Below are 27,562 nucleotides of genomic sequence, written 5' to 3'. Positions count from 1 at the left end.
TCACCCATCCACCCATCCGTTCACCCATCCACCCATCCATCCACCCACCCATCCATCCACCCACCCATCCATCCACCCATCCACCCATCCACCCATCCACCCATCCACCCATCCGTTCACCCATCCATCCATCCACCCATCCATCCACCCACCCACCCATCCATCCACCCACCCATCCACCCAACCACCCATCCATCCAACCACCCATCCATCCACCCATCCATCTATCCATTCATCCATCCACCCATCCATCCACCCATCCATCCACCCATCTACCCACCCATCCACCCATCCGTTCACCCACCCATTCATCTACCCACCCACCCACCCACCCATCCATCCACCCATCCATTCACCCATCTACTCATCTACCCACCCACCCATCCATCCACCCATCCATCCACCCATCCATCCACCCAACCATCCATCCACCCATCCACTCATCCATCCATCCACCCACCCATCCATCCACCCATCCATCCATCCGTTCACCCATCCAATCATCCACCCACCCATCCATCCACCCATCCACCCACCCATCCGTCCATCCACCCACCCATCTGTCCATCCACCCACCCACCCACCCATCCATCCACCCATCCACCCATCCACCCATCACGCACCCATCCATCCACCCACCCATCCATCCACCCATCCACCCATCCATCCACCCATCCATCCACCCATCCATCCATCCATCCACCCATCCATCCACCTATCCATCCATCCATCCATCCATCCACCCATCCACCCACCCATCCACCCATCCACCCATCCATCCACCCATCCACCCATCCATCCATCCATCCATCCATCCACCCATCCACCCATCCATCCACCCATCCAGCCATCCACCCATCCATTCACCCACCCATCCACGCACCCACCCATCCATCCACCCATCCATACACCCACCCACCCATCCACCCATCCATCCATCTATCCACTCACCCATCTATCCATTCACCCTCCATCCATCCACCCACCCATCCATTCATCGTCCATATTCCTGTCCATCCATCTACCCATCTATCCATCCACTCACCCATCATCCATCCATCCATTCACTCCCCCAGCCATCTATTCATCCTCCATCCATTCTTTCATTCATCCATCCATCCTCTGTCTGTCAGTCCATCCACCCATCATCCATCCATTCAACAGGAGGTGAGGCCTCTCAGTCCATGCCCTGTTGAAGTGCTTTCTGGCTCCCCAGCTGGCCCAGGATGAACCCCTGCCCCTCATCACAGCCCAGGTCCTGTGGCCTCTGCTTCCTGCCTGCATTCTCGCGTCTGTCTCTGCTCCTTGCTTGCCCTGCTCCAGGCACATGGAGCCGTGGAGAGGGGCAGCGCCTGGGCCAACCCACACAGTGACCTATACACACCTCAGAAGCCCTCAGGCTGGTGTATCTGTGGGGTAAAGTCCTAAAAATGGAGTTTCAGGGTCAAAGTGTTTGTTGGTCATTTAAAAAACTGAGGTGAACTTCACATAACATTATTAATCATTTTGCTTGTTGCATTTTTCACAATTCAGTAGCATTTAGTACATTCATAATATTGTGCAACCACCCGTTTTGTCTAACTCCAGCATTGCTCATGACCCCAGTAGGAAATGTGTTTCCGTCAGCCTTCACTCCCCGATCCCTGGCACCCACACGTCCTCTCGCTGCCTCTGTAGGACATTTCATAGAGATGACGTGGGCTGTGCCCCTTCCCCTCCCACCAGCAAGGGCCAGGGATGGAAGGACGCTGTGGCCTCCTGGCCCTGCTCCCCACCCTTCACGGCACTGAAACAGGCCAGGGACTCGGCGGGACGCCTCTGCCCCTCTTGTCCGTCGGTATCATCAGAGTCGTTGAGACGGTGAATTCCCGTTTCACGGAAACGGCTGTCTTGGCCGGGAGCCCGCAAACTTCCTGTGGAGGGCGAGGCCAGCAGTGTGTGCATCTGTGGCTGCCAGGACGTCCGCCCCACTGTTTGCCAGACCCTGAGCTGGGCGCTGGAGATAGAGAAGTGCTCGGGATCGCACCGTCCTCACACTCCTCGGCTTAGGTGCTGGCTGAACAGAGACCAACAAGGGCAAGACGGTTAAGGGACCAAGCACCATAGAGCCTTGGGGGGAACCACCAGGCCCCTGAGAAACAGCAACAGAGAAAAACATGCCTGGAGTTCGAGGGGGTGGCTCTTGGGACAGTGTCCAGGCCTTGAGGTGGGGGAGGCAGGAAGGCCCCGGAGCCACCAGGGGCAGAGGAAAGGGCTCGACCCCAGGGGTGGCCGAGGAGGCGAAGGGCTGTGGGGAAAAGGGACGTGGCTCCACTGCGGGGTTTCCGATGGCGTCTGACACCTGTTCTCTCCCCTCAGTACATGGGCTGCATCGAGGTCCTCCGCTCCATGCGCTCCCTGGACTTTAACACACGCACGCAGGTGACCAGGTGAGCCTCCAACCCTGCCCTGGCCACATAGGGCTGTGTGAGGCGCTGGAGGGCGGCAGTGATGGGCTCCACGACAGCCGTGCTGGGACCCCAGGACACAGCCTCGGCGCCCTCCTACCTCCCTCCCGCTTCACACCACGTCTCCGCCCTGTCCCCATGCCAGGCATCGATCACTGGGCCCTGCAGGCCTCGGTCCTCCTCTAAGAGGGAAAGAACGCCGGTTGCTCGCAGGGTGCTGGGCACGTCTCCGCACGGCGGGGGGTGCAGGGCCTGGCGGGTTCCCTCTGGGACCAGGGCCCAACGGCCTCTCTGTGTCCCTGCTCTGTTCTCCACACGGTGACCTCAGGATGCTATGCGGTGTCTGGAAAGGAATCTCAGGGGTTGTGGATATGACCAGGGCTTAAGCAGGGAGGAGAGCGACACCCTTTTCTTCTGTGAAAACTGGTTGATTCCATTCATATAGACTTAAATAAACCTATGTGGGGTAGTTTACACGTGCGTATGTGAGATGTAATTCCCACATCAAACGATTCACCTGGGCTTTTTAGGATCTTCACAGTCACCACCATTGTCTGGTTCCGAACATCCTCATTACCCCGAAACACCCCGTCCCCCTCACAGCCACTCCCCGTCCCCTCCCCAGCCCCGGCACCCACCAGCCATCCCCTCCCTGTGTCTGTGGATCGGCCTGTCCTGGACATTTCATAGCAATAGGATCACGCGCTGCGTGGCCTCCTGTGTCTGGCGTCTCTCACTGAGCGTGACTTTCCCAAGCTGCATCCACAGTGGCCTGGGTCAGAGCCTCGCTCCTTTTCTTTCTTTTTTTCTTTTCTTTTTTTTTTTTTTTTTTTTTGAGACGGAGTCTCGCTCTGTCGCCCAGGCTGGGGTGCAGTGGCCGGATCTCAGCTCACTGCAAGCTCCGCCTCCCGGGTTCCCGCCATTCTCCTGCCTCAGCCTCCCGAGTAGCTGGGACTACAGGCGCCCGCCACCTCGCCCGGCTAGTTTTTTGTATTTTTTAGTAGAGACGGGGTTTCACCGTGTTAGCCAGGATGGTCTCGATCTCCTGACCTCGTGATCCACCCGTCTCGGCCTCCCAAAGTGCTGGGATTACAGGCTTGAGCCACCGCGCCCGGCCTCTTTTTTTCTTTTCTATTCTTTTGTGTTTTTTTTTTTTCTTGAGACGGAGTCTCGCTCTGTCACCCAGGCTGGAGTGTGCAATGGTGAGATTTTGGCTCACTGCGACCTCTGTCTCCAGGTTCAAGCGATTCTCCTGCCTCAGCCTTCCTGAGTAGCTGGGATTACAGGCGCCGCCACCACGCCCAGCTAGTTGTTATATTTTTAGTAGAGACGGGGTTTCTCCATGTTGGTCAGTCTGGTCTCGAACTCCTGACCTCAGGTGATCCGTCCGCCTCGGCCTCCCGAAGTGCTGGGATGCCAGGTGGGAGCCGCCGCGCCCGGACAATTTTTAAGCTTTTGAGGAGTCCCCAGGCTGTTTTCCACAGCGGCCGTGCCGTGGAAATTCCCATGCGCCCTGGGTCGGGGGAGTCTGGTTTCTCCACGACGCCATTTCCGAGGCCCCTGCAGGACCCCGTAGACTTTCTGACTTCTCCTGGGGACCAGTGGTTTGAGGCGCTCTCGTTCGGGGTCAGCTTCTGCCACCACTCAGGGGCCCTCCAGAGCAGCGGTCACTCCTCCGGCACTGCAGACAGGATCAGGACACGGGACTGGGCTCAGGCTCAGGGCCTCCTGCTCGCTGGTCCAACCTCCAGATCTGACCCCGCGCCTTCCTATTGGGCCGAGGCCAGGGACACGCTGGTCCCCGGGAAAGAGACGGTGGTAGAGGGGCTGGACCTGGGGGCCGGGCATCTGCCGGATGCAAGGATGCAGACGGGGTGGGCTGGACCTGTCCTGCTGGGCACTTGTCCCCCAGGTTCCCCAGCCCCCACCCTCTCCCATCCCCTGCCGCTCTGCCTTCCTCTCCCCTCTCTGACTCCGCCCTTCTCTGAGCTCCTGCCCCCTCCCCAGACCCCCGCCCTCTCTGACTCCTTCCTCCCCAGCTCTCCCCCTGACCACCCCCACCACACTCTCTAAGCCCCCTCCTCCCATCCCCAGGGAAGCCATCAACCGGCTCCACGAGGCCGTGCCTGGCGTCCGGGGATCCTGGAAGAAAAAGGTGAGTGAGGCTTGTGGTCTCTCGTGGGGCCGGTGGGGCACTCGGGAGCCGCGGGGATGCTGCGGCCATCCTGGGAGCCCCTCGGCGGCCCCCACCCATGGCCCCTCGCTGTGCTCCGCCACCAACTCAGGCCCCCAACAAGGCCCTGGCGTCTGTCCTGGGCAAGAGCAACCTTCGCTTCGCCGGCATGAGCATCTCCATCCACATCTCCACCGACGGCCTCAGCCTCTCCGTGCCCGCCACGCGCCAGGTGGGTCTGCCCTCCTCCCCGGCGTCCCCAGACCCCCAGAGGGGCCAGGAGTCCTAGGACCACCGAGGCAAAGGCAGGCTGGGCGCTGGGGGTGGGCAGCAGGTGGCATTTATCCGGAAAGATGAGCCGAGGCCCTGCTGAGCGGGAGCTGGGGGTGCAGCCGCTGCCTTCACGGGGCTCAGCTCAGGGGCTCCCGCCTGGGCAAGCTGTCCCAACACCGGGGTGCTCCTGGCATGGAGTGGGTGGGGGCAGGGACGCTGCTCAGCACCCCGCAGTGGCCAGGACGCCCCACCCAGAGAGTAGTCCACCCCAACGTCCACGGTGCCTGGGGGAGGGGGATAAACCCGGCTACCAGTCCTCAGGGGGAAACAAACAGCAGAAGTATCATCGCTGCAGGCCGGGCTCGGCGGCCCTAATCCCAGCACTGTGAGGCCGAGGTGGGCGGATCACTTGAGGTCAGGAGTTCGAGACCAGCCTGGCCAACATGGAGAAACCCCGACTCTACCAAAAATACAAAGATTAGCCGGGCGTGGTGGCGGGCGCCTGTAATCCCAGCTACTTGGGAGGCTGAGGCAGGAGAATCGCGTGAACCCGGGAGGCGGAGGTTGCAGTGAGCCGAGATTGCACCACTGCACTCCGCCTGGGCGACAGAGCATCTCAAAACACCAGAAAAACAAAAAAACATGATTGCAGAAATGAAGGAAATACTAGATTCTAGGAGGCATTGCGAGGCCAGGCGAGGGGTGTCCTGAGCGTGTGCTGGGCTGTGTGTGCTGGGAGACACTTCCTGGAGGGCTCTGGGGGGTGGTGAGGAGGGGGTCTCAGGGAGGTCTGGCTGAGAGAGGAGGCGTCTCCCTGTCGGAGAAGTTAGCATGGGCCATCGTGAGGGGTTGGGGGTGAGGCAGCGTCCCTGGGCTGGCGTTGGGGCGGCGGGTGGCGGCGAGGGTCAGCTGGGGCTTCAGGGAGGAGGTTAGAGAAGGATGGAGCTGGCCGGGGGTGGCTGAGGGCTGTTTCCACGCAGTTTCCATCTCCGCCCCGACCCTGCGAGGCACGGACCCCTGACCGCCATACGGACAGGACGCTGAGGCTCCGAGCGGACCCTCCTGGCTGGGCCGGGGTTGGCCAGGGGAGAGCCTCCAGGGTCCCTATGGGGGCTGAGGAGTGGATGTTCTGTAGGGAGAACTCAGGACGTGGCTGGTAGTGGGGGTTCACTGGGGCCTAGAGAGATCTGAGTGACGGGAAGCAAGTGAAGCAGAACCATGCAAATGAGCATGCAAAGAAGCATGCAAACGAGCACACAAGCATGTAAATGAGCATGCAAATGAGCATACAAGCATGCAGATGAGCGTGCAAATGAGCATTAAAGCATGCAAATGAGCACACAAGCATGCGAATGAGCACACAAACAAGCATGCAGATGAGTGTGCAAATGAGCATGCAAAGAAGCATGCAAATGAGCACACAAGCATGTAAATGAGCATGCAAATGAGCACACAAGCATGCAGATGAGCGTGCAAATGAGCATTAAAGAAGCATGCAAATGAGCACACAAGCATGCAAATGAGCACACAAATGAGCATGCAGATGAACATGCAAATGAGCATGCAAATAAGCACACAAGCATGCAAATGAGCATTCACATGAGCATGCAAATGCACTCACAGGTGCTCTTGCACATAGACAAGGGAGTCAGGAATGTGGGTCCAGCCCTCCCACGGCTGCTTCGGGTGTGTGGGTGTGTGTGTGTGTGCACATGTGTGGGGCATGGGATGTGTGTGCGTGAGCGTCTGGGCAGGTGCCTGTGTGGTGTTGCAGTGGGGGTGGTTTGTCCTGTCACTCACATTCCCGTGTGACCTCCTGCGGACCCCACACACCCTTTAGGGCCCTAGTCCCGTCCTGCTGGGGCCTCCACATCCCAGCCTCGGTCGTCTAGGCTGACCCAGGACCCGGCTGCAGTGGGTGCCTGTCCAGGGGACGTCTCCATCCCCACATCCCTGCCCCTGCCCCCTTCCTCGCTGTGGCCCTCGTACAGTTGCTGGGCCCCCTGCCCTCGTAGTGGGGCCCCCATGACCACGTGTGCCTCCTGCCCCCACAGGTCATCGCCAACCACCACATGCCGTCCATCTCCTTTGCATCGGGCGGAGACACGGTGAGGCCAGGGATAGGGGTGGACCTGCAGCCCCGCCGCCCCCTGCAGCCGCGAGACCCTCTCGCCCTTCCCCAGAGCCCGCCTCACGTACCCTGTGCCCACATCCACTGCCCCATCTGTCTGCATTGCTGGGGTGGGTGGCTGGGAATCCCGGTGGGGGGCCCAGGCAGGTCCAGCTGGCCCCTCCCTGCCCCCAGGACATGACGGATTACGTGGCCTACGTCGCCAAGGACCCCATCAACCAGAGAGGTGAGGCTCCCCGGGGAGGCTGGTGGGGGTCCCGTGGCTGGGGGGCATGGCCGTGTGGCTTGGAGGCCGCATGACCAATGCCCCCACAGCCTGCCACATCCTGGAGTGCTGTGAAGGCCTGGCCCAGAGCGTCATCAGCACCGTCGGCCAAGCCTTCGAGCTGCGCTTCAAGCAGTACCTGCACAGCCCACCCAAGGTGGCACTGCCCCCAGAAAGGTAACAGACCCGCCTCCCCCATGCCCTGGGGACGCCCCCAGCGACCTGCCCGGGTGCAGAGCCGGCTCCACCTCCTGCAGGCCTCTGCCTCCGTCCTGCCCTTGTCCCTCCCTCCCTGTCCCCTGAGAATGTGGCTCAGCCAGAGGATCCTGTTTCCTCGGCTGTAACACCCGGGTGAACGCATCCCCGCCCCCAGGACTGGGGAGGACTGAGCGCGCTGACTCCCCGGTGTGCCCGAGGCTGTCAGCCCTGCCGCTATAACCAACATCCCTCCTCCAGACGCACGGCCGGCTCAACGGCCTCTGTCTCACCGCAGAAGATGTGTAGAGGGGTGGGCGTGTCTGTGTGCTGGTAACATGTTATTCATAGACGTTGAAGTGTGAATGTCACGTGTCGCAAAATATGATTCTCTGGATGTTTTCTCAAACACTTAACTTTGATGATTTAGAGGCTGAACGCCCATTCTTAGCTCGTGGGACACACAGATCTAGGCAGTGAGCTGGATTTGGCCCTGGGCTGGGGTTTGCCAGCCGGCCTTGGAGAAGGAGGCATTTAAGTCTATTCATCATTAGAAAGTCACGTTCCTCCAGCGGTGGGAGGGCAGGTGCAGGCCCGTGAGCTCCCAGCTGTGCTGGTCACGCGTGCTCACGTTCACCCCTTTGTGCACAGGGACAGCGTGCTCCACGCACATTGCTTGGCGCGCTCCGACGCTGGGACGGGTTCCTCGCCTGCCTCTGGAGCTGCCCCTGCCTTCCGTAGGCTGCCCTGTGATTTCTCCCGGCAGCGATTGTGGGCCAGGCGGCGTGTGCCCCTCTGGCTCTCGGGCCGTGCTTGCTGAGGAGCCCGCCAGCGCCTTTGGGGCCGGAGGGCGGGGGCACTCTGATCCCAGAGAGTTACCACCCTGACCGGCGATGTCCTGGTTCTTGGCTCCTGCCCTCTGCTGCCGGGCGGCGCCGGAGATGGGCAGAAAGGAGTGGAGACCGGGTTTGCCCACGTCCTGCCTTTTGTGCTGCAGCTTGGAAATGTGTGCAACTTTCCATTTCAGAGACGAGGACGTAGTGGGCCTGGTCACTCGCTCTCGAAGCGTTTCCTGGTGGGAACCCTCAGCGACAGGCGGGGGGCTGGGATTCGAACTCAGGCCTTCCTGCTCCCCCAGAAGCTCAAGCTGTGGGGGTTTAGCCCCCTTGGGCCCTGCCTGTGCCACGGCCATTGCTGTCTGTCCCCCAGGCTGGCGGGGCCAGAGGAGTCGGCCTGGGGGGACGAGGAGGAGGCTGTGGAGCACAGTTACTACAACAGCGTCCCGGGGAAGGAGCCGCCGCCGGGCGGGCTGGTGGACTCCCGGCTGGCCCTGACACAGCCCTGCGCCCTCACAGCCCTCGGCCAGGTCAGCCTCTGCCTCGTGGGGACTGGGGCAGGGATGCCCAAGCTGCTGGTCTCCTGGGCCTTCCTCCAGCTCTTCTTTCTGCTCCTGGTCTCCTTGATCCTAGAGGAGGGTCTCTCTCTCACTCAGACTCACCCACTCGTTCCCTCCCTCACAGACTTGTGATCTCACTTACTCACGATCTCACTCACGATCTCACTCACGATTGCACTCATGATCTCTCTTACGATCTCACTCAGACTCACTCACTCGTTCACTCCCTGACAGACTTGTGATCTCACTCACGATCTCACTCACAATCTGTCACGATCTCACGATCTCACGATCTCACCATCTCACTCACGATCTCACGATCTCACTCACGATCTCGCTCACTCATTCACTTATGATCTCAGACTCACTCACGATCTCACTCACAATCTGTCACGATCTCACTCACGATCTCACCCACCATCTCACGATCTCACGATCTCACTCACGATCTCGCTCACTCATTCACTTATGATCTCGCTCAGACTCACTCACGGTCTCACTCACAGACTCACTCAGACTCACGATCTCACTCACGATCTCACTCACTCATCACTCATTCACTTATGATCTCACTTACTCATGATCTCATTCACTCACAATCTCACGATCTCACTCAGACTCACAGTCTCACTCACAGACTCACTCAGACTCATTCACAGACTCATGATGGGGCGCCATGTATCTGCTGGGCCTACTCTCACTCACTCACTCACCAACTCACTGTCTCACTCACGATCTCACTCACGATCTCACTCACTCATAGACTCATTCACAGCCTCTCTCTCTCTCTCACTATCTCACTCACGATGAGGCGCCGTCTATCTGCCCAGCCTACTCTGGACACATCAGACGAGGTGGCATTTCAGACATGACTTCTACCCTCAGACACTGAATAAATACGCTAATGATTTAATCACAGCATTGATAAGGCCACCAGGGAGGCACTGAGGATGTCCACAGGGACCTGGACTCTGTAGGGAGGTCGGAGGGCTTCCCTGAGGAAGCGGCGTTTGGGCGGGGCCCTGACTGGTGAATAGGAGCTGCCTGGGACAACAGTGCGGGGAAGGGCATCCAGGCAGGGGGAACAGCCATTGCAAGGTGGCAGGATGGGCTGACCGCCTTCCGAGGTGGAGAGAAGGCGGGGAAGGGCACGGCAGAGGTGAGCAGCAGACCCAGGGGGCTCAGTCACAGAGCGAGGGAGCCAGGGGAGGGCCAGGGCTGGCCTCCCCACCCCTAAGTCTCCAGCTGTCTAGGAGGGCCAGGTGGGGAGACTGGGGATCCTAAATCAGGTCCTGAACCAGGAAGAGGGGCTTGCACACACCGCGGAACCTCTCGCTGCTCTGTTTCCAGGGTCCATCTGCTTCTCTAAGAGATGCCCGCAGCCTGCCATGGGACGTGGGGTCCACGGGTGCAGGTAGGATGGGCTCGGGCTGCAAGGGGTGCCCACGAGGATGCTGGGGCGCCTCAGCCCCGTCCCGCGCTGCCTCCCCCTCAGTCTTTCTCCTCTCTGCTTATTTCACATTCACCTACGATGTCGTCTTGCTCCTCACAGTCTGCTGAGATTTTCATCATCAGTGTCTGTTTCTCCTGCACAGACTGGATTCCATGCGTGTTGGATGTGGGTGCTGTGTGCATCCACACGGTATCAGGTTTCCATGCGTGTTGGATGTAGGTGCTGTGTGCATCCACACGGTATCAGGTTTCCGTGCGTGTCGGATGTAGGTGCTGTGTGCATCCACACGGTATCGGGTTTCCGTGCGTGTCGGATGTAGGTGCTGTGTGCATCCACACGGTATCGGGTTTCCGTGCGTGTCGGATGTAGCTGCTGTGTGCATCCACACGGTATCAGGTTTCCATGTGTGTTGGATGTAGGTGCCGCATCATCCACACGGTATCAGGTTTCCGTGCGTGTTGGATGTAGGTGCTGTGTGCATCCACACGGTATCGGGTTTCCATGCGTGTTGGATGTAGGTGCTGTGTGCATCCACACGGTATCGGGTTTCCGTGCGTGTTGGATGTAGGTGCTGTGTCATCCACACAGTATCGGGTTTCTGTCCGTGTTGGATGTAGGTGCTGCGTCATCCACACGGTATCGGGTTTCCGTGCGTGTCGGATGTAGGTCCTGTGTGCATCCACACGGTATCGGGTTTCTGTCCGTGTTGGATGTAGGTGCTGCGTCATCCACACGGTATCGGGTTTCCGTGCGTGTCGGATGTAGGTCCTGTGTGCATCCACACGGTATCGGGTTTCCGTGCGTGTCGGATGTAGGTCCTGTGTGCATCCACACGGTATCGGGTTTCCGTGCGTGTTGGATATACGTACCGCGTCATCCACACAGTGTTAGGCTTCCTTGTATGTTGGATGTAGGTACTGCATTCGTCCACATGATTCAAAACATCACGGAGTTTTAAAAGCCGTTTAGTGAGTGATCTCTTCATCCCTGTCTGCATCTCTTCTCTGCCTCCCTGATCAGGCAGCCACTGTTAGCCATCAGTGGCTCCTGAGTTGTTTTCCTAGCTTTTGCACGGATACTCAAGCCGGTTCAAACGTGCATCACGCCCCCGTTTTTGCAGATGGGGTGTGCCACCCATGTGTCTTCCGCCTTGCTGTGTCCACGGGGCAAGCATCGCAGGTTCTTCCCACACCGTGCACGCCAGACTTCCTCATTGTCACGTCACTTCTTCCTCCCACACCCGGCTCCTGGACATCTGCGTCAATTCCAGGCCTTTGCCGTGACAGACAGTGGTGCGGTGACCTTATACGGTCCGCTTGTGTGCCAGGACTCAACACACACGTCCCACGGAGGGGCATCATGCCATTTCAGTAGGAATCAGTAATTGCCCGCTCAACCGACATTCCCACCGGGCACTTCGAGCTTTGGCTTTTTGTTTTTGAGACAGCATCTTGCTCTGCCGCCCAGGTTGGAGTGCAGTGGCGTGATCACGGCTCACAGAAGCCTCCACCTCCCAGGCTCCAGCAGTTCCCCCTCCTAACCCTCCAGAGTAGCTGGAACCACAGGCGTGCGCCACTGCACCCAGCAAATTCTTAAATTTTGTGGAGGTGAGGTCTCACTGTGTTGCCCAGGCTGGTCTCAAAGCCCTGGGCTCAAGAAAGCCCCCCTTCCCTGTGCCGTGTGCAATTCCCTCTTCCCTGTGCAATTCCCCCTTCCCTGTGCAATTCCCTCTTCCCTGTGCAATTCCCTCTTCCCTGTGCAATTCCCCCTTCCCTGTGCCGTGTGCAATTCCCCCTTCCCTGTGCCGTGTGCAATTCCCTCTTCCCTGTGCAATTCCCTCTTCCCTGTGCCGTGTGCAATTCCCCCTTCCCTGTGCAATTCCCCCTTCCCTGTGCCGCGTGCAATTCCCCCTTCCCTGTGCCGCGTGCAATTCCCCCTTCCCTGTGCCGCGTGCAATTCCCCCTTCCCTGTGCCCCGTGCAATTCCCCCTTCCCTGTGCAATTCCCCCTTCCCTGTGCAATTCCCCCTTCCCTGTGCCGCGTGCAATTCCCTCTTCCCTGTGCAATTCCCCCTTCCCTGTGCAATTCCCTCTTCCCTGTGCAATTCCCTCTTCCCTGTGCAATTCCCCCTTCCCTGTGCCGTGTGCAATTCCCCCTTCCCTGTGCCGTGTGCAATTCCCTCTTCCCTGTGCAATTCCCTCTTCCCTGTGCAATTCCCCCTTCCCTGTGCCGTGTGCAATTCCCCCTTCCCTGTGCCGTGTGCAATTCCCTCTTCCCTGTGCAATTCCCTCTTCCCTGTGCCGTGTGCAATTCCCCCTTCCCTGTGCAATTCCCCCTTCCCTGTGCCGCGTGCAATTCCCCCTTCCCTGTGCCGCGTGCAATTCCCCCTTCCCTGTGCCGCGTGCAATTCCCCCTTCCCTGTGCCCCGTGCAATTCCCCCTTCCCTGTGCAATTCCCCCTTCCCTGTGCAATTCCCCCTTCCCTGTGCCGCGTGCAATTCCCTCTTCCCTGTGCAATTCCCCCTTCCCTGTGCAATTCCCTCTTCCCTGTGCAATTCCCTCTTCCCTGTGCAATTCCCCCTTCCCTGTGCCGTGTGCAATTCCCCCTTCCCTGTGCCGTGTGCAATTCCCTCTTCCCTGTGCAATTCCCTCTTCCCTGTGCAATTCCCTCTTCCCTGTGCCGTGTGCAATTCCCCCTTCCCTGTGCCGTGTGCAATTCCCTCTTCCCTGTGCAATTCCCTCTTCCCTGTGCAATTCCCCCTTCCCTGTGCCGTGTGCAATTCCCCCTTCCCTGTGCCGTGTGCAATTCCCTCTTCCCTGTGCAATTCCCTCTTCCCTGTGCCGTGTGCAATTCCCCCTTCCCTGTGCAATTCCCCCTTCCCTGTGCCGCGTGCAATTCCCCCTTCCCTGTGCCGCGTGCAATTCCCCCTTCCCTGTGCCCCGTGCAATTCCCCCTTCCCTGTGCAATTCCCCCTTCCCTGTGCAATTCCCCCTTCCCTGTGCAATTCCCCCTTCCCTGTGCCGCGTGCAATTCCCCCTTCCCTGTGCAATTCCCCCTTCCCTGTGCCGTGTGCAATTCCCCCTTCCCTGTGCCGCGTGCAATTCCCCTTCCCTGTGCAATTCCTCTTCCCTGTGCCGCGTGCAATTCCCCTTCCCTGTGCCGTGTGCAGTTCCCTCTTACCGAGGCCATTCCTGATGGGCATCGAGTGACCCTCCTGCTCCCTCAGGTAGCTCCACGGCAGGTGCCCCTTGTTCCCAGGAGCCCTTTTCTCCGGTGCATGCTGAGCTGGGAACTGCCCGGTCACGGAGCGCCGGCCTTACTCACATTACCCGCGGTGCCCGTCACCCTCGAGGCGGCTGTGCAGTCGGCTCGCCCAGGGGCCCCGCCTGCGGCTGCCTGTGTCCTAACAGCCTCGCTAACATCTGTGCTGAGCTTTTTTAGATCTTCCTAAACAATCTGGCATTTCGCTGCCAAGCGTCAGAGCCCTCGAGCAGGTTGGAGAAGCTTGAGCCATCGGGAACCACCCGGTGCCCAGCTGTGAGCTGGTCCTGGCCCACGTTCCTCTGCGAGGCTGGCAGCTCACCCCTGCCGAGGGGCTCGCCAGGGTTCCCGGCCCCCGTGCCCACACCCAGGCTGTTCTCACTGCTTGTCGTGCCCTTCGGGATTCTCTGCCCAAGAACTCCTACAAACCGAGTTCCAGGGTGCACGGATTCCTCCACCCATCTGCCTCCCGCGGTGTGTCCTCCCTCCCCGGACTCTCCCTCCCTCCCGCGGTGTGTCCTCCCCTCCCCGGACTCTCCCTCCCTCCCTCCCGCGGTGTGTCCTCCCCTCCCCGGACTCTCCCTCCCTCCCGCGGTGTGTCCTCCCCTCCCCGGACTCTCCCTCCCTCCCGCGGTGTGTCCTCCCCTCCCCGGACTCTCCCTCCCTCCCTCCCGCGGTGTGTCCTCCCCTCCCCGGACTCTCCCTCCCTCCCGCGGTGTGTCCTCCCCTCCCCGGACTCTCCCTCCCTCCCGCGGTGCCGTCCTCCCCTCCCCGGACTCTCCCTCCCTCCCTCCCGCGGTGTGTCCTCCCCTCCCCGGACTCTCCCTCCCGCGGTGTGTCCTCCCCTCCCCGGACTCTCCCTCCCTCCCTCCCGCGGTGTGTCCTCCCCTCCCCGGACTCTCCCTCCCTCCCTCCCGCGGTGTGTTGACTCTCCTCCCTCCCTCCCGCGGTGTGTCCCTCCCCTCCCCGGACTCTCCCCTCCCTCCCGCGGTGTGTCCTCCCCTCCCCGGACCTCTCCCTCCCGCGGTGTGCCTCCCTCCCCGGACTCTCCCCCTCCCGGCGGTGTGTCCCTCCCCTCCTCCCGGACTCTCCCTCCCGCGGTGTGTCCTCCCTCCGCCCCGGACTCGCTCCTCCCTCCCGCGGTGTGGTCCTCCCCCTCCCCGGACTCTCCCTCCCGCGGTGTGTCCTCCCTCCCCGGACTCTCCTCCCTCCCTCCGCGGTGTGTCCTCCCCTCCCCCTCCCCGGACTCTCCCTCCCGCGGTGTGTCCTCCCCTCCCCGGACTCTCCCTCCCGCGGTGTGTCCTCCCCTCCCCGGACTCTCCTCCCTCCCTCCCGCGGTGTGTCCTCCCCCTCCCCGGACTCTCCATCCCTCCCGCGGTGTGTCCTCCCCTCCCCGGACTCTCCCTCCCTCCCTCCCGCGGTGTGGTCCTCCCCTCCCCGGACTCTCCCTCCCGCGGTGTGTCCTCCCCTCCCCGGACTCTCCCTCCCTCCTCCCGCGGTGTGTCCTCCCTCCCCGACTCCCCCCGGACTCTCCTCCTCCCTCCCTCCGCGGTGTGTCCTCCCCTCTCCCCGGACTCTCCCTCCCGCGGTGTGTCCTCCCTCCCCGGACTCTCCCTCCCGCGGTGTGTCCTCCCCTCCCCGGACTCTCCCTCCCGCGGTGTTCTCGTCCTCCCCTCCCCCGGACTCTCCCTCCCACGGTGTGTCCTCCCCTCCCCGGACTCTCCCTCCCTCCCTCCCGCGGTGTGTCCTCCCCTCCCCGGACTCTACCCTCCCGCGGGTGTGTCCTCCCCTCCCCGGACTCTCCCTCCCGCGGTGTGTCCTCCCCTCCCCGGACTCTCCCTCCCTCCCTCCCGCGGTGTGTCCTCCCCTCCCCGGACTCTCCCTCCCGCGGTGTGTCCCTCCCCTCCCCGGACTCTCCCTCCCGCGTGTGTCCTCCCTCCCCGGACTCTCCCTCCCGCGGTGTGTCCTCCCCTCCCCGGACTCTCCCTCCCGCGGTGTGTCCTCCCCTCCCCGGACTCTCCCTCCCTCCCTCCCGCGGTGTGTCCTCCCCTCCCCGGACTCTCCCTCCCACGGTGCCGTCCTCCCCTCCCCGGACTCTCCCTTCCTCCCTCCCGCGGTGTGTCCTCCCCTCCCCGGACTCTCCCTCCCTCCCGCGGTGTGTCCTCCCCTCCCCGGACTCTCCCTCCCTCCCGCGGTGTGTCCTCCCCTCCCCGGACTCTCCCTCCCTCCCTCCCGCGGTGTGTCCTCCCCTCCCCGGACTCTCCCTCCCTCCCGCGGTGTGTCCTCCCCTCCCCGGACTCTCCCTCCCTCCCGCGGGTGCCGTCCTCCCCTCCCCGGACTCTCCCTCCCTCCCTCCCGCGGTGTGTCCTCCCCTCCCCGGACTCTCCCCTCCCGCGGTGTGTCCTCCCCTCCCCGGACTCTCCCTCCCTCCCTCCCGCGGTGTGTCCTCCCCTCCCCGGACTCTCCCTCCCTCCCTCCCGCGGTGTGTCCTCCCCTCCCCGGACTCTCCATCCCTCCCGCGGTGTGTCCTCCCCTCCCCGGACTCTCCCTCCCGCGGTGTGTCCTCCCCTCCCCGGACTCTCCCTCCCTCCCTCCCGCGGTGTGTCCTCCCCTCCCCGGACTCTCCCTCCCGCGGTGTGTCCTCCCTCCCCGGACTCTCCCTCCCGCGGTGTGTCCTCCCCTCCCCGGACTCTCCCTCCCGCGGTGTGTCCTCCCCTCCCCGGACTCTCCCTCCCGCGGTGTGTCCTCCCCTCCCCGGACTCTCCCTCCCACGGTGTGTCCTCCCCTCCCCGGACTCTCCCTCCCTCCCTCCCGCGGTGTGTCCTCCCCTCCCCGGACTCTCCCTCCCGCGGTGTGTCCTCCCCTCCCCGGACTCTCCCTCCCGCGGTGTGTCCTCCCCTCCCCGGACTCTCCCTCCCTCCCTCCCGCGGTGTGTCCTCCCCTCCCCGGACTCTCCATCCCTCCCGCGGTGTGTCCTCCCCTCCCCGGACTCTCCCTCCCTCCCTCCCGCGGTGTGTCCTCCCCTCCCCGGACTCTCCCTCCCGCGGTGTGTCCTCCCCTCCCCGGACTCTCCCTCCCTCCCTCCCGCGGTGTGTCCTCCCCTCCCCGGACTCTCCCTCCCGCGGTGTGTCCTCCCTCCCCGGACTCTCCCTCCCGCGGTGTGTCCTCCCCTCCCCGGACTCTCCCTCCCGCGGTGTGTCCTCCCCTCCCCGGACTCTCCCTCCCGCGGTGTGTCCTCCCCTCCCCGGACTCTCCCTCCCACGGTGTGTCCTCCCCTCCCCGGACTCTCCCTCCCTCCCTCCCGCGGTGTGTCCTCCCCTCCCCGGACTCTCCCTCCCGCGGTGTGTCCTCCCCTCCCCGGACTCTCCCTCCCGCGGTGTGTCCTCCCCTCCCCGGACTCTCCCTCCCTCCCTCCCGCGGTGTGTCCTCCCCTCCCCGGACTCTCCCTCCCGCGGTGTGTCCTCCCCTCCCCGGACTCTCCCTCCCGCGGTGTGTCCTCCCTCCCCGGACTCTCCCTCCCGCGGTGTGTCCTCCCCTCCCCGGACTCTCCCTCCCGCGGTGTGTCCTCCCCTCCCCGGACTCTCCCTCCCTCCCTCCCGCGGTGTGTCCTCCCCTCCCCGGACTCTCCCTCCCACGGTGCCGTCCTCCCCTCCCCGGACTCTCCCTTCCTCCCTCCCGCGGTGTGTCCTCCCCTCCCCGGACTCTCCCTCCCTCCCGCGGTGTGTCCTCCCCTCCCCGGACTCTCCCTCCCGTGGTGTGTCCTCCCCTCCCCGGACTCTCCCTCCCTCCCTCCCGCGGTGTGTCCTCCCCTCCCCGGACTCTCCCTCCCTCCCTCCCGCGGTGTGTCCTCCCCTCCCCGGACTCTCCCTCCCGTGGTGTGTCCTCCCCTCCCCGGACTCTCCCTCCCTCCCTCCCGCGGTGTGTCCTCCCCTCCCCGGACTCTCCCTCCCACGGTGCCGTCCTCCCCTCCCCGGACTCTCCCTCCCTCCCTCCCGCGGTGTGTCCTCCCTCCCCGGACTCTCCCTCCCTCCCTCCCGCGGTGTGTCCTCCCCTCCCCGGACTCTCCCTCCCTCCCGCGGTGTGTCCTCCCCTCCCCGGACTCTCCCTCCCTCCCTCCCGCGGTGTGTCCTCCCCTCCCCGGACTCTCCCTCCCTCCCTCCCGCGGTGTGTCCTCCCCTCCCCGGACTCTCCCTCCCGCGGTGTGTCCTCCCCTCCCCGGACTCTCCCTCCCTCCCTCCCGCGCTGTGTCCTCCCCTCCCCGGACTCTCCCTCCCTCCCGCGGTGTGTCCTCCCCTCCCCGGACCCTCCCTCCCGCGGTGTGTCCTCCCCTCCCCGGACCCTCCCTCCCGCGGTGTGTCCTCCCCTCCCCGGACTCTCCCTCCCGCGGTGTGTCCTCCCCTCCCCGGACTCTCCCTCCCGCGGTGTGTCCTCCCCTCCCCGGACTCTCCCTCCCTCCCTCCCGCGCTGTGTCCTCCCCTCCCCGGACTCTCCCTCCCGCGGTGTGTCCTCCCCTCCCCGGACCCTCCCTCCCGCGGTGTGTCCTCCCCTCCCCGGACCCTCCCTCCCGCGGTGTGTCCTCCCCTCCCCGGACTCTCCCTCCTGCGGTGTGTCCTCCCCTCCCCGGACCCTCCCTCCCGCGGTGTGTCCTCCCCTCCCCGGACTCTCCCTCCCGCGGTGTGTCCTCCCCTCCCCGGACTCTCCCTCCCGCGGTGCCGTCCTCCCCTCCCCGGACTCTCCCTCCCTCCCGCGGTGTGTCCTCCCCTCCCCGGACCCTCCCTCCCGCGGTGTGTCCTCCCCTCCCTGGACTCTCCCTCCCGCGGTGTGTCCTCCCCTCCCCGGACTCTCCCTCCCTCCCGCGGTGTGTCCTCCCCTCCCCGGACCCTCCCTCCCGCGGTGTGTCCTCCCCTCCCCGGACTCTCCCTCCCGCGGTGCCGTCCTCCCCTCCCCGGACTCTCCCTCCCGCGGTGCCGTCCTCCCCTCCCCGGACTCTCCCTCCCTCCCGCGGTGTGTCCTCCCCTCACCGGACTCTCCCTCCCTCCCGCGGTGCCGTCCTCCCCTCCCCGGACTCTCCCTCCCTCCCGCGGTGCCATCCTCCCCTCTCTGGACTCTTGCCACTGGGTTTCCTTCTTCTTGCCCACCCTGACCGTGAGAAGCTGAGGGAATCTGTGCCCGCTCTTGGTAGGCTGGGAAGGCCGGAGGAAAGCCCCTGCTCTCATCACCCAGCAAGGGCTAGTGCGGCCTCCCATTCACATGGCGTCACAGCCAGACCCTGTTCGGAGGCAGAGGCAGCCCGGTCAGGACCCGGCGGAATGATGCAGGGGGTGTCCAGGCAGGGCCCGAGGGAATGCCCCGAGGACGCCTGCAATGCCGGTCCGGCTTTTGAACCATGTAGATCCTTTTTTTTTTTTTTTTTTTAGAGACTGAGTCTCATTCTGTTGCCCAGGCTGGAGTGCAATGGCACAATCTCAGCTCACTGCAATCTCTGCCTCCCAGGTTCAAGCGGTTCTCACGCCTCTGCCTCCCGATTAGTTGGGATTATGGGCGCCCACCACCACGCCCCGCTAATTTTTGTATTTTTAGTAGAGACGGGGCTTCGGCACGTTGGCCAGGCTGGTCTCGAACTCCTGACCTCAAATGATTCCCCTGCCTCCGCCTCCCAAAAGTGCTGGGATTACAGGCGTGAGCCACCACGCCTGGCCCCGTGTAAATACTTTACATGTTCAAAATACAATTAAAAAAAGAAAGGAAGGAAAATCTCAAAATAGAACCGAGTCAGAACAAGTGACCCACGTGTGCCATGTTGATAGCATAATTACAGGGAAGCAGAGTCATTGTGATTATTTTTAAACGTGGGGACTGAACATACACACTGGGAAGCTCTGCTCCTTGAGCCGGGGAGGGGCTGCGGCGGGGCTGGGTGGGGCAGCGGCTGCCCTCTCCCTGGGCGTGGATGTCTGGTGCCCACAGCCCCCGCCGCTCGCTGTCCCACTCGTGTCCCTGGCTGGAGCCCCACAGGGCTTTACTGCTGCTGTAAGACGCTCCCTGTGATGCCTGCAGACGGGCGGGTTACCATGGGGAGGCCAGAGCAGCCTCTGCCCTGCAGCCAGCAGCACAGGTCGGGGGGGAGGCTCCTGGTGGGACCCTGCCCGGTGTCCAGGGCCTGGCTCCCAGCCGACCCCCTGCCTCTCCTCACACTCCCCAGCTCCGCCAGGGGACGGCTACGTGCAGGCGGACGCCCGGGGCCCCCCGGACCTGGAGGAGCACCTCTATGTCAACACGCAGGGTCTGGACGCCCCCGAGCCGGAGGACAGTCCCAAGAAGGATCTGTTTGACATGCGTATGTGGGCAGCCTGGGGGGCGGCCTGTTGTCTGATGGGGGAGGCTCAACCCCACCCCCACCCCTACCCCTACTCCCTAGGGGATCCCTGGTTTGATGGGGGCGGCTCCGCTCTCCCCGAGAGATCCTTCAAGTCGACAGGGGTGGGGCAGGGAAGCCCAGTCTGTCTCCTGTTGGAGGCCTTGTCTGATGGGGGTGGCCTGGACTCTGCCTTCAGAGGGGCCAATCTGACAGGGGAGGCCCATCGATGTGATGGGTGAGGCCCAGACCCTCCCACAGGACCCCGTCTCCTGGGGCCTCCCTGCTGAACTCCCTGTCTCATGGGGAAGGCCGCTGGCCCCCCTCTGCGAGAAGCTCCACTCTCGGGGGTGACCCACTTGCCTCTGTCGGAACCCCCAGTCCGAAGCGAGGGGATTTGTCATGCCTTCAAAGAATGACCAGTGTTGGGGGAGGCTGCGGCCCCCTCCGTGGGACGCTCTGGTCAACAGGGGAGGCCAGACCCTTGCCCCGTGGGACTCCTCAGTCTGAGAGGGGAGGCCCCGTCTTTTCTCTGTGGGACTCCTGGCCTCTGCAACTACCTGGCCCGCTGGTCTTCCACGCTGCCTCTGGGTCTGCCTGGTCTGAGGAGGGAATTTAAGTTTCCTCGGGCCTCAGACCCCGGGCTCTGAGGATTCTTCCTACGGAAACCCCAGCCTGATGGGGGAGGCACAGCTTCCTGCTTGAAGGAACGCCCAGTCCAACGAGGGAGGCTTAGTGCACCCCTGGACAAAGTGGCTAGTCTGATGGTGAACCCATTCCCCATGGGATGACCTAGCCCAAGGGAGGAGGCTTGTCCTTCCTTGCCTGAGGTGTCCAGAATTCTCCTGATTTCCCGCAGCCTCGGCTCTGCCCTCCTCGAGCTCGGAGGGGTGTTGGCTCTGAGCTGCCAGATGGGGTCCTTGCCCGAGCTCAGGACGCATGCCAAGCTAGCCGCACATGTCTTCCTTCCCTCCACCGGCTGACGATGCGGCTTCTCCTTAGCATCACAGTAATGACACCATCTGGCCCCTAGTGGGCACCTGCTGGGTTCCAAGCACTACCCTCGGCCCTCTTCGCTCCTCAGGGCCACCCTCAGCTGGGAAAGGAGGGGCTTGGGGCTGTGAGCTTCCTTCTGAGGCAGGCTGTCCCTCAGGGTGACCGGACTGCCAGACAGCCCTGGTTGAGGAAAGGTGATGAAAAGTCCTGGTGTAGCCTCTGGTTCGCCACGTGCTCCTCCCCGAACCAGTCGCCGGCTGGGAGGGTGAACATGCCGACTGGCCAGGCTCGGAGTTGGAGCTGGTTCAGCCCCAGGGTCAGGGCGGGAGGATCCCAGGACCAGGAGCTGGAGGGAGTGAGGGTCAGGGCGGGAGGACCCCTCAGGACCAGGAGCTGGAGGAGTGAGGGTCAGGGCGGGAGGATCCCCAGGACCAGGAGCTGGAGGGAGTGAGGGTCAGGGTGGGAGGATCCCCAGGACCAGGAGCTGGAGGGAGTGAGGGTTAGGGCGGGAGGACCACCCAGGACCAGGAACTGGAGGGAGTGAGGGTCAGGGTGGGAGGACCACCCAGGACCAGGAGCTGGAGGGGTGCGGGGCTGGCCCAGCCACAGGTACACCAGGGAGTGAGGGTCAGGGCGGGAGGACTCCCCAGGACCAGGAGCTGGAGGACTGCGGGGCTGGCCCAGCCACAGGTACACTAGGGAGTGAGGGTCAGGGCGGGAGGATCCCAGGACCAGGAGCTGGAGGAGTGTGGAGCTGGCCCAGCCACAGGCAGACCAGGGAGTCAGGGTCAGGGCGGGAGGACTCCCCAGGACCAGAAGCTGGAGGGGTGCGGGGCTGGCCCAGCCACAGGGAGATCAGGGAGTGAGGGTCAGGGCGGGAGGATCCCAGGACCAGGAGCTGGAGGGAGTGAGGGTCAGGGCGGGAGGATCCCAGGACCAGGAGCTGGAGGAGTGTGGGGCTGGCCCAGCCACAGGTACACTAGGGAGTGAGGGTCAGGGCGGGAGGATCCCAGGACCAGGAGCTGGAGGGAGCGAGGGTCAGGGCGGGAGGATCCCCAGGACCAGGAGCTGGAGGAGTGAGGGTCAGGGCGGGAGGACCACCCAGGACCAGGAGCTGGAGGGGTGCGGGACTGGCCCAGCCACAGGTACACTAGGGAGTGAGGGTCAGGGCGGGAGGATTCCAGGACCAGGAGCTGGAGGACTGCGGGGCTGGCCCAGCCACAGGCAGACCAGGGAGTCAGGGTCAGGGCAGGAGGACTCCCCAGGAGCTGGAGGACTGCGGGGCTGGCCCAGCCACAGGTACACCAGGGAGTGAGGGTCAGGGCAGGAGGACCCTGCAGGACCAGGAGCTGGAGGAATTTGAGGCCGCTCAAGCCACAGGTAGATGCGTCTCTGTCAGGGCTGGGGCGCCAGCGTTGTGGTTTCTGAACCATGCTGCTTTCTGCCTGGGGAAGCCCACACGTGTTTGACAATGAGGGGACTGAGACTCAGAGGAGAGCCTTGAGTGGCCTGTCGGATGTCGGCCCTGTTGGAAGCCGTTAGAAAACCCAGGGCAGAATATTTTAACACTAGAGGCAGCAGAGGGAAGCCGGTTTTCATCGGTTTTCATCGTGAGTATTTAGGGTACGTTGAAGGCCCTGGCCAGTGCGGTAAGGCCAGATAAGGAAAGAAGAGGCGTGTACTATGGGAAGGAAACCCACCTAACAAGGCAAGAAAAAGAAATAGGAGTTAACCTCTGAAAGAAAGAGCTGCTGTCATCCTTTGTACAGGCTTACAAAACCCAACCTGGGGGTCCGGGTGGCCGCACGTGAGCCCGCCGCACGCACGGGGCTGGGCGGAGCGTGAGTCCGATACACGGGGTGCTCGGTCAGTGCAGGCCGACCAGTTCACGGGGGGCTCCCCGGGGAACCCGTTTCTCCCAGCTCTGGTCCCGGCCCCTGCCTGCCCAGCACTGCTGTCCCCGGCCTGCAGGACCCTTCGAGGATGCCCTGAAGCTGCATGAGTGCTCAGTGGCCGCAGGTATGACAGCAGCCCCCCTTCCCTTGGAGGACCAGTGGCCCAGCCCCCCTACCCGCCGGGCCCCTGTGGCCCCCACGGAGGAACAGCTGCGCCAGGAGCCCTGGTACCACGGCCGGATGAGCCGTCGGGCGGCAGAGAGGATGCTTCGAGCTGACGGGGACTTTCTCGTGCGAGACAGCGTCACCAACCCCGGGCAGTACGTCCTCACCGGCATGCACGCCGGGCAGCCCAAGCACCTGCTGCTGGTGGACCCCGAGGGCGTGGTAAGCTGGGCACGGGTGGGAGGGTCTCGGGGCCAAGGGCGTGGTAAGCTGGGCACGGGTGGGAGGGTCTGGGGGCATCCGGGGGCTTAGCTGGGCACGGGTGGGAGGGTCTCAGGCCCGAGGGTGTGGTAAGCTGGGCACGGGTGGGAGGGTCTGGGGGCATCCGGGGGCTTAGCTGGGCACGGGTGGGAGGGTCTCAGGCCCGAGGGTGTGGTAAGCTGGGCACGGGTGGGAGGGTCTGGGGGCATCCGGGGGCTTAGCTGGGCCCGGGTGGGAGGGTCTCGGGCCCGAGGGTGTGGTAAGCTGGGCACGGGTGGGAGGGTCTGGGGGCATCCGGGGCTTAGCTGGGCCCAGGTGGGAGGGTCTCGGGCCCGAGGGTGTGGTAAGCTGGGCACAGGTGGGAGGGTCTGGGGGCATCCGGGGGCTTAGCTGGGCCCAGGTGGGAGGGTCTTGGGGCCGAGGGCGTGGCAAGCTGGGCACGGGTGGGAGGGTCTCGGGGCATCCGGGGGCTTAGCTGGGCCCAGGTGGGAGGGTCTCGGTCCTGAGGGTGTGGTAAGCTGGGCACGGGTGGGAGGGTCTCGGGCCTGAGGGTGTGGTAAGCTGGGCACAGATGGGAGGGTCTGGGGGCATCCAGGGGCTTAGCTGGGCCCAGGTGGGAGGGTCTCGGGCCCGGGGGCATCCAGGGGCCATCCGTGTTTATGAAGCTTTTCCAGATTGTTGCAGATGTTGCGTTTGACCAGCTACCATAGAATTGCAAAGTATCTTCCAGTGTATTTTTGAGACAGAGTCTGGCTCTGTCACCCAGGCTTGTGTGTAGTGGCAGGATCATGGCTCTCTGCAGCCTCGAACTCCTGGGCTCAGGCGGTCCCCCTGGCTCAGCCTCCTGAGTAGCCGGGACTACAGGTGGGAGCCACCGTCCCCAGCTAAGTCTGTGTGGAGATGGGGCCTTGCTGTGTTGCCCAGGCTGGTCCCGAGCTACTGGCCTCACGTGATCCTCCTGACTTGTTCTCCCAATCGTAATCCCAATCGTACGATTTCATCCATCATAAGATGCCCCCCCCCATTTATCATGACGTACGCACCTTACAAATGGTGATGTATTTGAGGGATAAATATGGTATTTTCAGGTTCTAATTTATTTGAGGGTGTACAAAGCACGTCTCAATTTACAAGGAATTTTGGGATCAAGTTACTGAATTACTTCAATTCTTCCCTCCCTTTCTTTCTCTCTCTTTTTCTTTTTTTTTCTTTTTTTTTTTTTTTTTTTTGATGGAGTCTCACACTGTTGCCCTGGCTGGAGTGTAGTGGCACAATCTCAGCTCATTGCAACCTCCGCCCTCCGGGTTCAAGCGATTCTCCCGCCTCAGCCTCCTGAGTAGCCGGGATTAAAGGCTCCCACCACCACACCTGGCTAACTTTTCGTATTTTTTAGTAGAGACGGGGTTTCACGACGTTGGCCAGGCTGGTCTCGAACTCCTGACCTCGTGATCCGCCCGCCTCGGCCTCCCAAAGTGCTGGGATTACAGGCGTGAGCCACCGCGCCCGGCCTAATTGCTTCAATTCTAAGAGAGACACTCTCCCCGCCCAGTTTTGACGTCTCTGGAGTCTGGATTTTGTTTTAAAACCATCGATTGCATACTTGAACTGCATCATTATTATTTTTTTTTTTTTTTTGAGACAGAGTCTCGCTCTGTTGCCCAGGCTGGGGTGCAGTGGCCGGATCTCAGCTCACTGCAAGCTCCGCCTCCCGGGTTTAGACCATTCTCCTGCCTCAGCCTCCCGAGTAGCTGGGACTACAGGTGCCCGCCACCTCGCCCGGCTAGTTTTTTTGTATTTTTTAGTAGAGACGGGGTTTCACCGTGTTAGCCAGGATGGTCTCGATCTCCTGACCTCGTGATCCGCCTGTCTCGGCCTCCCAAAGTGCTGGGATTACAGGCTTGAGCCACCGCGCCCGGCCACTGCATCATTATTTAACAGCGAGGTTTTTCTCCTCTCTCTGCTCCTGGTACCTGAAATCGTGGTGCATCTTACAGTTGCTCTGGGCCAGTGGGATTTAGTAATCTCCAGCTTCTAAAGCGTTTTAGGGTTTACAAAGCATTTTCCGATTTACAAGGAGTTCTAGGGTTTATGAAGCATTTTGAGCGTCTGAGGGCTACACAGGTTATTTCTCAGGTAAGGAGGTGCTGGAGGGTTCGGAGGCCTCTCAGAGTGCAGGAGGCATTTTCAGACGTCCAGCCGAACCCTCAGAGTGGCTCTTGGGCTGGTGCGAGCCTGGTCTCCGCGTGAAGCACACTGTGGGGGACAGGGGTGGCACTTGTGCACCCCAGCCTGGGACAAAGCTGGAGAGGGGCAGGGCTTGGGCGAGAGGCGCCTATTCTCCCAGTTCCCGAGCCCCCTCAGACTGTTTCCGGTCCCCCCGCCGCCGCCTAGCCTCTAGCCTGGTGGGTGATGCCTCTGCTCTTTCCCAGGCCAGATTCCCTCTGTTAAATGGATCCCTGGGGTCAGACTGGCAGCCCCTAGACCTGGGGAAGCTTCAGAACGTCTACCAGTACCTTATCGAAAGGCAGATTCCCAGCTCCCATTCCCAGTGCCATGGAAGGAGATAATTTTGCCGCAGGCCTAGGAATGTGCATTTGCCCCTGTTCCCCACGTGAAATGTGCACAGGGCCCCCAGCCTCACCCACGAACTCAGAGCAGCCGGGGACACGTCACCCATGATCTCAGAGCAGCCGGGGACACGTCACCTCCTGGGTGCTGCTCGGTCCCAGGCCCCTCCCGGCGCCCGCTGGTGGCCGCCTCCCGGGTGCTGCCGGGTTTGCGGACACACGGCTCCAATCTCTCATGGGGTCACCCTTCAGCCCCCAACAGGACGCGTGGCCCCAGAACCCGGCGGTTTCAGAGCCCGTGCCCACGTGTGGTTCTGGGATTCTGAGGCCGATCCTGTGGCTGGCGTCCCAGAATTCCCTGGTCCGGACACTCATCCACGCAGGCACCCTGGGGGCTCCCCGACAGGACCTCAGATCACCGATCTCCGACTCCACGGGTCCAGGCCGGCTCCCGGGAGCTGATACCGAGGTCTGTCCTGCAGGTGCGGACGAAGGACGTGCTGTTTGAGAGCATCAGCCACCTGATCGACCACCACCTGCAGAACGGGCAGCCCATCGTGGCCGCCGAGAGCGAGCTGCACCTGCGCGGCGTCGTCTCACGGGAGCCCTGAGCCAGGTGTGTGGCTGCCGCCGTGGGCCGCCGGCCTCGTCCCCTTTACCCGATTCTTTTCTAATTTGAAATTTGAGACCCGGTTCACACGCCGTGCCTTTCCCTCTAGAGGGCACGACTCAGGGGTGTTCAGCATCCAAGCTGTGCAACCATCTCTGTCGAGTTCCAGAACATTCTATCAGCCCGAAAGGTGCCCTGTCCCCACCAGCCATCGCTCCCTGTCCCCTCCCCAGCCCCAACCCCCATACATCCGCCTCCTGTCTCCGTGGATGGGCCTGTCCCGGACATTTCCTAGAAATGGGATCACACGGTGTGGCCTTCTGGGTCTGGCATCTCTCACGGAGCGTGACGTCCTCAAGGTGCCTGGTGCTGTGGCCTGGGTCAGAGCCTGGCTCCTGTTCACGGCTGGTAATGTCCCACTGCGTGACGGGGCCACATTGTGTTTGTTCGTCCGCTGATGGACGTTTTGGCCACCGTGAGCCTTTGTGTGCAGGTTGTGTGTGGACACGCGTCACTGGCCGTGGTGGGCACGTGCCCCAGAGTGGCCCTGTGCAGCCACGATGGTAACTGTGCAGCTGTGATTGGCTGGGATGGATGTCACCTGGTCTTTATGGACCCCTGCTGCGTGCTGGGCGTCCAGGCCTCCTTCCCGGAGAGGACGGTGGGCTGGGACAGGCAGGGACTGGTGTGTGAACCCAGGCAGTGAGAAGCCCACACCTCAGGCCGGGCCGCAGAGCCCTGGGCCTCTACTTTTGGTGCGGGGCTGGGGGGAACCCGTGGCGGGGCATCGACGGGGGAGGGACAGGCAGGTCTGGGTGATTTCACGTCTCTCCTCTGGGGTGAGGTCGGGGCAGGAGAGGGTGCAGCTGTGGGGCTGGAGGGAGTGGAGGCTAAGAGAGCGGGCGGGGGAGGAGGGAGGGCCAGCAGGGGGTGGGGGCCGTGGAATTTCCCCAAGGGCCGCGCTTCTGGGCCAGGTCGGGCTGCTCTCCTGTCCCCATGACAACAGTCTCCTTCCTGCCTCCTCTTTCCTGGGTGGCACCTCCCCCACGCGGCCGCGGCCTCCACCCCGCCCCCAGCCAGGCCTCGGGCTGCAGGCAGAGGGGGTTCCGGGTCTGGGAGA

General features: G+C 62.8%; 1 protein-coding gene across 1 annotated transcript in view; it reads left to right on the top strand.

The window, feature by feature from the left end:
* The window catches only part of LOC105486618 (SHC adaptor protein 2), a 41,253-nt gene extending 14,583 nt beyond the window's left edge, over positions 1-26,670 (top strand). The window contains exons 2-12 of the mRNA XM_071087349.1: positions 2,359-2,429; positions 4,542-4,602; positions 4,733-4,852; positions 6,948-7,001; positions 7,199-7,250; positions 7,340-7,466; positions 8,694-8,850; positions 10,231-10,294; positions 19,796-19,930; positions 22,916-23,226; positions 26,315-26,670. Coding sequence (XP_070943450.1) covers positions 2,359-2,429; positions 4,542-4,602; positions 4,733-4,852; positions 6,948-7,001; positions 7,199-7,250; positions 7,340-7,466; positions 8,694-8,850; positions 10,231-10,294; positions 19,796-19,930; positions 22,916-23,226; positions 26,315-26,443 — 1,281 coding nt within the window. The 3' untranslated portion in view covers positions 26,444-26,670. The remainder of the gene's footprint in view (positions 1-2,358; positions 2,430-4,541; positions 4,603-4,732; positions 4,853-6,947; positions 7,002-7,198; positions 7,251-7,339; positions 7,467-8,693; positions 8,851-10,230; positions 10,295-19,795; positions 19,931-22,915; positions 23,227-26,314) is intronic.
* The last annotated feature ends 892 nt before the right edge of the window (positions 26,671-27,562 follow it).

Source organism: Macaca nemestrina, chromosome 20 (genome assembly GCF_043159975.1).
Source record: "Macaca nemestrina isolate mMacNem1 chromosome 20, mMacNem.hap1, whole genome shotgun sequence".
NCBI lineage: Eukaryota > Metazoa > Chordata > Mammalia > Primates > Cercopithecidae > Macaca > Macaca nemestrina.
Note: the sequence above shows the minus strand (reverse complement) of the source record. Positions and strands in the feature narration are given on the sequence as shown.